The sequence below is a fragment of the Sebastes fasciatus genome, chromosome 5 (genome assembly GCF_043250625.1).
Source record: "Sebastes fasciatus isolate fSebFas1 chromosome 5, fSebFas1.pri, whole genome shotgun sequence".
Taxonomy (NCBI): Eukaryota; Metazoa; Chordata; class Actinopteri; order Perciformes; family Sebastidae; genus Sebastes; species Sebastes fasciatus.
This window is the reverse complement of record NC_133799.1, coordinates 15,267,046-15,277,122: the sequence shown is the minus strand read 5'-3', so window position 1 is coordinate 15,277,122 and position 10,077 is coordinate 15,267,046. Positions and strand designations below refer to the sequence as shown.

The window sequence follows — 10,077 nt, the reverse complement described above, 5'->3', positions numbered from 1 at the left end:
AACGGTGGAAATGCTGATACAGTTTATTACACTTTGAGATGCTATAGGAAAAAGCAACTTGTTAATTCGTTTTACTTAAAAAAAATCCTGTTACAGCAAGTGCCAACACACACAGTATGTGTTGATTCATGATTGGTAGATTGCATACAAGCCCTGGATTAAAGAAAATTAAAAAGCACTCGATGTTTGATGTAGACAACACTCCATGTCCGATGCACAACATCCACAAATACACAAAGACGCATCCCGATCATGTCAGTTTTTGTACACAGTTTTTTCATTTGTCCACATGGTGGTGCTCTCACCAAACAATAAATAAGGAGTCCCACCTCGGTGGGTGTGGTAGCTCTGCTACATCCACTACAACTCTTAAGCTTTTCCCCATTTTCAAGTCCCTGAAAAAAAATTACAAACATATGGCACAAATCTCATTCTGTCAACAGCAATTAGCACATTATTATAATTCAATAACACCTACGTGTTTGTCCTCGGCAATACAAACACCTCTTTCTTTGAACAGGGAGGGAATCAGTTTATAATTTTAGCAACGTGAGCACCTGGAAGCGGCACTAAAATGTTCAAAGACTGAATCACTTTTAAACATTTCAGAAGACTCAAAAGCTCGACTGTGCTCTTCATTTTCCTTTTCATCCTCATTATTCAATATGAACAGAAAATAATGGATCCCGGAGTAGTAAAAACACAAAAATAGGTCCCTTTGTGCAGTAATATATATCTATTTGAGCCGATTTCCCTCCATCCAGATTCACTTCTATTGTGGGAATGTTTGTGTTTTCTGCAAGCAGGAAGTGATGTCGGCTGCCTTTAAGCCTGAGACAAAGAGAAGAGGCCTGGATGTTGCTTGATGGGGGGGGGGATGGAAATTAAGGGAACAATCTGAGGAAAGACCAACTAAATATTGTATAAAAATAATATAAGACTCCCTTTCTGAACAAAGATAACTAGCGGGACACAAGATGAAGGGACTGAAGAGAGAATCTTGTATTTTCCAACATAATTTGGTGGCACAAGTAAAAATAAAAAATAAAAAAATTGGATATTTACATTAAAATAAAACGAGAGCAAATATTCAATCGCGCGACGTCTGTGCCGAAAGCACGAGCATGAATTCAGAATTTTTGACACAGACAAGCAATGTACATGCATTTCATTTTGGTACTGGTTCTTTTTATGGGCCAGTTTTGGTTTTGTAAATGATGAGCCGATATGAAAGAGCGGCAGATATATTGTACAGCAGGATATGAACTATTCTGTTCATTCACAAAAGAGAAAGAGAGAGATTATTGGCGTTTTGTGGCTTTAGCCCTTTCTGACAAAGATCATTTGATATAGAGCTGAAATGCATGTACACAGTTGTACACTTTCAGTAAGCATGCACATAGAAACAGTGAGTCATACACAGAGTATCATCCGTCCACAGTTTGAAGGGTGAAGTCCCTCACAAGCAGAAGAAAACAGCCAACTAAAATGTCCATAGATCATCACAAAGCTCCACCTCCTTCGGCACTGGAACATGGTGGGAAAACAAGTCGAAGCCAAAACTACCAGCATCTTGATAAAAAGGCTTATTTGTTTTGTGTTGTTTGAATACAGCAAACAGAATCCCTCCAGAGTCGTAGCTGCGTGGCACATGGATAAGTAGCCTCGTTGCACAGCGTGACAAGAGAACAGAACTGCAGCACGGGTGTAGAAAGCAGCTGCCATGTTGGTATCTAAGACACTGTAGCAGCAGCAGCAGCCGTGTTGGACCAGACTGGCACGTCCCATGAAGAGTCATGAGGAATTTAGAGATTGCATGGTTTATATCCAGCGGAGGCCTCGAGCCCTTGTGATGGACGAACATCAGCACATGATGACCACAGGAGGTTTCAACAGCTAAGAAATCAAGGGGAGTTGATGTCACAACTAAGGCGGCTGTTTTGGCTTGCCTTGATGTCGAGTCAGTTAAAAGAAATAATCACAATTTACAAATTAAAAGAAAAAGGAAAAGATGAGTGTGGTTCCAGCACTCACAGACCCTTGACTTCCTTAACTCTGGGCCGACTTTGGAGGGTATTAAAATAAAAACAAAAAAATCCCATTGCCAGCTCATTAGATTGTCCCAAGGCTTTTGGTCAACAGAGTGCGAATGGTTGAAAACAAAAAAGATAAATTAAAAAAAGAAGAAGAGGATGGAGGAGGACTGACAGCATGTCGGTAGAGAGCCTGAGTCACCGCTTGTAATAGGCACCTGGAAGAGATGACAGAGACACAGAGATCCATCAGCAGAGTGTTTTTGCACTTTTTCAGACATCAGTTTGTCTTTTTTTGAGATCTGGAATTTATTTCTGCTGTCTGGTTTTCTTCTGATTGTGCTAACTACTCTTCTAGTTGTGTGAAACAAGCTCCGTTTATGCTTCAATGAAATACATCAGTTCCCCCGGCGCCCTGCTGGGCCGGAGGTTAGAGCACGCAGACTTTGAGCAACAACATCTCAGATTTGTTCCCCGTCTCTCTCTCTCTCTCTCTCTCTCATCTGCCAACTCAACTAATAAGGCAGCTGTGCCACTGGTCTTTTCTTACTGGGTGTTTAGAACAGCAAATGTGAAAGTGTATATTAACTGAATATGGACTGATCATGTATGTGTTCATTTAAGCAGTAAGATATTTGCAGTAGCGCTACTACAATTGATCGATTAAGCTGCCTTCACATGATAAGAAATTTGCTCTTTGCTCACCGTGAGGCAGGGCACAAAGCCTCGCAGAGGCAAAGCGCAGTGCAGGTATAATGTCATCAAGAAGTGCGCAAGGAAGCTATTTCACTGTTTCTAGGTAACAACAACCATTTTAGCTGTTATCTCATTGGTTGCACTTTGAAAGTTCAGCGGTAACCGAGGTCAAAGTTGAAATGATTTGAACTTTGAGTGCAGCGCTCGGTGGTGATTTCGAGCGGTGTGCCACGCCAAGGGTAGCGCCTCAGCCTCGTCGGTGCGGTACCGCTCTCGCCATAGAAAAACAATGACACAGAGCAGTTTTACTGCTGATCATGTGTTAGTCGATTGAAAGCAAATTATTCAGCAACTTTGATATTTAGTTGCCTCAGTTAGTTTTCAAGCAAAAAATGGCAAACATTTTCTGTTTTCATGTTCTCAAATGTGAGGATTTGCTGCTCGTCATTGCCATATATTACAGTCAAGAAATATGTTGGTTTTGGACTGATGGTCGGACAAAACAAGTTGCAGACAAACAAATTTTGGGCTCACTTTGAGTTCTGGGACACCTTGATGGTGATTGTTTTGACATTATATATTATAGTTGATTTATTGAAAAAATTGTTAATTTGTTGCACCCCTAGTTTTTAGTTCATCAAAGGAATGAGGATTTTAATTTTAACACCAGCAACCTAAATAATGCCATTCTCTGAAAGCCACAACGCACTAATTGAGATAGTACTGTCAGTTTATTTGGGGATTGATATATTATAGGAATGGTGGGTGAGCTGAGAAAATCTATTTGCATATTTTAACTTTAGCAAATTAAATAAACACTTCCTTTCTGGAATATGTGCAGTCAGGAACACAGACGCACACAGCAACGAGTACCAAGTGAAAAGAATCACATCGAGTTATAAAAACAAAAGAATAAACATCTGATACGCTAAAAGAAAACTCAACCAGCGTGGTGCTTAAACACAGAAATACACATGGACACGGTACCTTTGTGAGCAGCCTCAGGTCTGGTGGGAGCGCGAGGGGGAGCGTGGTGGTCCGAGTAGCCGTAGCTAGAGTTCACATTCTCATAGTCGTGTGCATGAGGCTGAGGAGTCCTGAGACAGACAGAAACACGGAGGAAAACAGAGACACATTAGAATTGAGTCTCTACTTGTTGACCGACTGGAAGTATTTGGTCTTAGGAAGTGATGAGTCTGGTACCTGTCAGGCTTGTTGTTGTGGTGGTTCCTCTGCCTCTGGTGTTCATGCTCATCTCGTGTTCTGGGCCGGACTACTTCCTCCGAGTTTGGCTGGAAACCAACAAAAACTATTATGGTTCTAGTACCACAGTGGAAATACACTTTTATATAAAATATTTCACCCAAAAGCACACGTTTTAAAATGACTATGGTTAGGGTAAATTACCCGGTGGTCTCCCTCCGGCCGCCTCCTTTCCATTGCCATTCTCTCCCTCTCTCGCTCCTTCTCTTTCTCCCGCTCTCTATCGGTCTCCCTTTCTTGGTTCTTCCTGTACTCCTTCTTCTCTTTTTCCATCAGCAGTCGGGCGATTTCCTGCCAGAGCGAGACATCAGACACATCCACATCAACTGAACACAACCACAGAAAAACCTCCACGTCCTACATGAGTCGATGTGTGGGCGACACGTCGACTGTGTTTCATGTCAATACATGTATTATACATATTGTATATATTAGATCTGTATTCTGAAAACATGCTGTTCACAGCCATATATGTATTTCAAAGAGCATTAAATAACTATAATGCCACTTGTACAGTAGATTATGTTTTCTTACATAATGGTGGGCCAGTCTGGTTTAGAAATGTTTTTACATACTCAGGGTTATATGATAATAAAACTGATTCAATTGGCTCAGTTCAGGAAATGAAAGGATATATATTAAAAAAAAGACAGACAACGTAAGACAAGTTTCCAGACTTCATACCCACTCACCTCATCCTGCGCCACTTGGGCTGCACGCACATGCATCTTGCTGGCCTGAAACCAGAGAACAATCAAGAAGTCATGTTTTCCCCAGAGAGGAACACACTGTTCCAACGTTATGTAACGTAGGAAATGACTGAGATCGAGGCCTTTCACAATGTTTTTTCAGGCTTCAAGTCATTTACAGAGTTTATCGCTTTATCACATTGTGCCATTCCAGTGCTTCTTTCAGTAACACTTCATTTTAACAGGTCGGCAAATTTCATGGTAATTAGGTCATAATAAGCAAGTAACCTATTTGACATTTCTTTGGAATTACTGCCAAATTACCCCAATATTTACCTCAATATGTATCAAAAATGACTTTATTATAAACCTTATTTAATAATTATATGCCAAAATAGCATATAATCGTAAAAATAGGGCCCTTAGGCCTGAGAAGCGGCTGTGTGCTGCTCTTCATCGGAGGTGGAAAACCACAACTAAAAGACACTTCTGATCAGGCACAAATCTCTCCATTGTGAGACTTATTGTGTACACAAATGTAACCTGGTAGCTGATGTCATGATTGCGGACCTGTAAAATGAAGTGTTACTCTTCTTTCATACAGTTTTTAATCCTGATATTGAAGCTGTTGCGATGTTTATTTAACCCATTTGTGCCTGTGACAAATTTAAATTTCTGAATTGAAAAATCTGAAGAAATTTTCAAAGTCGGTGAAACTGTTTGGCTGAAAAGTGAGTTTTTCTTATCATACTATATTTAGTCTTTGGGCACATAGTACTATTGTTGTTGTTTTTAAATGCCCTAGAATAAGCAGTAAAATGTAGGGATTTTTAAAAATAATTTTCAGTACACACATTTGAGGGAATCCTATCTACATATTCCATAAATAAAAGTTACACAGAACTATTGTATGTCATACAGCAGGGAAAACATTCTCCATCAGTTTCAATGGGTTTCAATGCACGTTCAGGAAATATGTCTGTTTGCTTCTATTAAACCTCAGAACTTGTTTTTTTGAGAAAACTCTCAAACACATATAGGAACCCCCCCCCCCCCCCCCCCCCCCCCTCTGCATCATGTCGGTCTGGGGATGTTGATTTGTGACGGGTGTGTTTGTCCAAGTCAAGGGGTCTTCTTGCAGCTGAACAAGGTATGCAATGCAAAGATATGCAGACATATGCAGTGCAAAAAAAAATATTTCATATGGAAAACATTTAATAAACACAATGTTAGCATTTCCCCTCAAATTTCAAAAATCCTGATTTTGACCATTGATAAAAGTGTGATTTTCCATGTGATCTAAAAAATTTAAAGTGCTACGGTTACATACTTGCCCAAAGTATTTCCGTACCAAATGTCTACACTTTTGACCAATCGGAACAAATGTTGTGGCAGTTTTCCTCATCACACTCAATACAGTCTTTGGGTACACATGCCACATGAAAAGTAGACTTCACGCATAATTTGAATAATCAAAACCATAACCATACAAAATTTCTCTTTTATAGTTTCTCTCATGTTATTATGCCTCAAAACCTTATTCTATAGAGAGCTGACTAACCCCCACCAGTCAATGGTGTATAGAACAGTTATTGTACTAGTTACAATGAGCCTCTTGTGTGATATCAGACTTGTTATCTATCAGCCTACTGTCGGACTTTTGATATCAGGTTTATTACCAACTCAATATCTGACGTCACATTCAAGCATTATCCAGAGGCTGGGTGTTGATCTTTGGAGCCTTCAGTAATACCATGTTTCGGTGCTTGCGGTTGGTCTTGACTTACAGTATTTTAAGTGTTAATGTCTGCACTTTTAAAATGCAAGGTACAAAATGTTGGGCTCTTTCAGTGGAACGCATCAGCTGACTGGGGGAAGGTTTGTTAAATGTATAAACCTTATATATCTAATGTGTTTCCTGTTTCCTTCATCACCTTGATTTCCTCCTCTTGCATTTTCCTGGCCACCTCCATGTCCTTCAGCTCCTGCTCGCGGATATCCAGCTTCGTCAAACCCTTGGTGGCCTCGCTCACTCCGTACTCAGTTTCTGCAATCACTGCTCCGCTCCCTCGGTGCACGATACGACCTGCGGACGTTGGCACATTATATTATTACCAATAGATAAGGGCCTGCAACTACTTTCATTATCAAATTATCTGTTGATTTTTGTATTCAAGACATCAGAAAATTATTATATTTAAATGAAGAGAGCCCAGAGCCCAGGGCTATGTCTTCAAATTTCTTGTTTTGCCTGATTTTTTGGGGCATTTTTCTTGATGAATGACAAAATTAATGATTGAAATTATCAAATAATTTTCTGAATGATTGAGTAATCGTTTCAGCACTACAATTCGTAGTTGGATTAAAGCCATAAGGCACCTAAAAGGGCTGCAGTGCATTTCTACTGGCGTTTGTCACCGTGTTTTTTAACAGATAACACAACCAGCTCATCAGCACTGAAACACTTTTAGCTCATCAAACTCCATGAAGCTATTCCTCCACAAAATCACAGCACACATGTCAGTACTCAGCAGCACAGTGTAACAGTGCAACAAGCCCAACCAGACAATAGAAGAATGAGCGAACACCACAGCACAACAGCAACTAATCAAGTTTTTTCAAACCATCAAAATCTGAATCACATCAGTCATCAAAAATTACTGTGGGATTGTTGTTGTCCTCATGAGGACAGAGGAAATTAGTGTCTTCATTAGTGATTTTAATGTTAGATCAACCCACCACCTGAGCAAGTCCAGCACACCACACAAAACCCCCGCAGAGCCCAGAGGGGGGGCTCAGGGCGCTACCTGTCTCTCCGTTGGTGTGGGACTGACTGCGTTCCCTGCCGGGACCCCCGCCCCGCTCATCCGGCTCGTCAAACACCTCGTCGGGGCCGGAGTGGACACGCTGCCGGCCTCCGGCCCTCCTCTCCCTCTCACCAGCATCCCCTTCCTCCTCCCAAGAAGACCTGCCCTCCTTGGGCAAGTCCCTGCTGTGCCCCGGCTCCTCCTCAAGCACTCTCTCCGTGCTCCTGGTCCTCGCTCGTTGTCTGTCTTTGTCTTTCTGTCTCTGCCTGTCTTTCTCTCTCTGTCTGTCCCCACTCAGTACTCTTTCTCTGGATCTTTCCCTCTCTCTTCCTCCAGCTCTCCCCACTCTAGGGTCCTGCTCCCTGTCTCTCCTCTGCTGCTCTCTTCCCATGTGCCTCTCCCATTCCAGGTCTCTGCCCCTGTCTCGTTCATGATGCCTGTCCCCTTTTCTGTCCCAGGCCTTGTCTCTCTCTATGGTGCTTTGTGGTGGAGGTGGCCTGGTTGGTCTCTCTTTCCTCCTCACCACTCTCTCTGTGTCCTCCCCCCGTGGGACCCTGGCTCTGCCGGTCTCTGTGGGCTCATAGTCTGGGTACCTGTCCCCATGCTTGCCTCTATGGGGCACCAGGTGCTCTGGGTACGGATCTGCATGTCTGCTTCGCCCTCCTTCTGCCACTAGGTGGTGCTCAGGGTATCTGGATCGGCTGTGGGGTGCTGCTGGGTCCTGCCTTGGGTACCTGCTCCTTTTGGGCTCGGTCGAGCTATAATCTGGGGAGTGATCACGATGTGCGTTTGCGTCATGTCGGCCTGGGGAACTTGATTTGTGGCGGGCGGGTTTGTCCAAGTCAAGTGGTCGTCTTTCAGCTGAACCGGGCAGAGAAGACGGAGCGAGGGTGGGAGGAGGGCGGCGTGGAGAGAATGATGAAGATGGTTGATGAGAACATGGAAACGTGACAAAAAAAACAACACAGACAGGAATGATATAAACTAAGATGGTTAGTAAGAACTGAGTTAGACACAGCACCTGTGAGGACAGTGATGATCACAAGACAAAGTACATGCTATAGATGTATAGAGCAGTAAGAAATTAGCTGCACCCAAAATGTCCAGAGACGTGGTTCCTACCCTGGGATTAGTTAAACAGTGGAACAAATGTTTGGAGACTAAATATAGACGGTAATATTAATGCAGATTTGTCCTAAAGAATGGAAAAGCTCAAACACTCATCATGTCAACTAGGGGTGTAAGAAAATATCGACACACGAGTATCACAATATCACGTTGTGCGATACTGAACCGATTAAAAATTAAAAATCAGACGGCCTGCCGTCGAGCCCGGCCGCTATTTGATCTTTCAGAGGGTGTAGAGTGAAGTTACAGGTATCATATGAAACTATAAACCTAAGGAGTCCATTGGTACCAAGCATACTAGCTTGTTGCAAAGGAGGCTAAATTATGCTCCAAAGTTAGGCAAAATTTTGGTGAGGAAAAAATGGCATGGCGATTTTCACCGGGGTTTCTTGACCTCTGACCTCAAGATATGTGAATGAAAATGGGTTCTATGGGTACCCACGAGTCTCCCCTTTACAGACATGCCCACTTCATGATAATCACATGCAGTTTGGGGCAAAAGCCATGCAGTATTTTGCATGCAGTATAAATGTGTTATTTTAGCCTATTCTAAAATGGTGCATTTCAACAAAACATGAGATTGAGAACAACATGTTCATTCCGTAAGAACCATCCTGCTGGGAGTTGGCCTGTGACTGACAAAAGTTTGAATGAAAACAAATGAGCAGAAAAGCACACAGCAGAGGCCAACACTCAGTCAGCTCAATGGAATTCAAGTTATCTAACCGGCTGCTCGATGTCTAATCGATGGCGGGACTTTGCACCTGCCTCCTTTTTCAAAAGTTTGAACGTCAACAAAGACGGCCTGACTGGAACCTGCTCGGAGCGACTGGGTTACTTTAAGTGTTTTCTCTCTTCAGTCCCACTACACTTTCTCTCTTCCTACCAGTTTTTTCCCAGTTGTATATCTGTCAAGCGGAGACGGGTTCCGCCGCCACGCTGGTTTGTAATCCACTGGATTAAGACAAACACAGCCAGCAGCCCTTCACTTCCTGAGAGGAGCAGCCAATTACCACGGCCGGATGAAAAGCAACATGATTTCACAGAAGTGGGAATGTGTGTACATGCGCAAAGGGAGGATATAAAAACACCTTTAACACAGTGACAATCTGGTAACCTGCATAAAATGCATGTGGTTACTCGCCGTGACGTCAGGCCCTTACAGCGTTAGATGCAGGCTAAACAAAGGAGCTGAATCTTTGTTCTACTGTGTTTACATTCACACTGCCACAGGTGTATGCACACACACACGCTGAGCAGGGACATTATAGGTGAGTGGTTATGTAACTTGCAAGGAAATACCGCAGACATCGTGAGCCTGGCAGCGGCACAAATATTCTAGTACAAACAGAGCGGGGCAGAGTGGCACAGTCAGCAAGGACGTACTGTGGCTTCATGCCGACCACCTGCCATCTTTAGAAAGAGGTAAAGCACCTGGACAGCTGGTGATCTATACACACA

The 10,077-nt window shown here is 42.8% G+C and overlaps 1 protein-coding gene across 2 annotated transcripts in view; it reads right to left on the bottom strand.

Moving 5' to 3' along the window:
• Positions 1 to 10,077, bottom strand: part of ccdc50a (coiled-coil domain containing 50a) — a 28,115-nt gene continuing 18,038 nt past the window's right edge. Inside the window, exons 6-12 of one of the 2 annotated variants that reach the window (XM_074635228.1) lie at positions 7,489 to 8,349; positions 6,616 to 6,767; positions 4,685 to 4,729; positions 4,137 to 4,283; positions 3,933 to 4,021; positions 3,717 to 3,826; positions 2,090 to 2,251 (exon numbers count right to left, since the gene is read on the bottom strand). In XM_074635228.1, the coding sequence (XP_074491329.1) occupies positions 2,232 to 2,251; positions 3,717 to 3,826; positions 3,933 to 4,021; positions 4,137 to 4,283; positions 4,685 to 4,729; positions 6,616 to 6,767; positions 7,489 to 8,349 (1,424 nt within the window). In that variant the 3' untranslated portion in view covers positions 2,090 to 2,231. Of the gene's footprint in view, positions 2,252 to 3,716; positions 3,827 to 3,932; positions 4,022 to 4,136; positions 4,284 to 4,684; positions 4,730 to 6,615; positions 6,768 to 7,488; positions 8,350 to 10,077 lie in introns of both variants that reach the window. The other variant, XM_074635229.1, reaches the window with a different exon arrangement.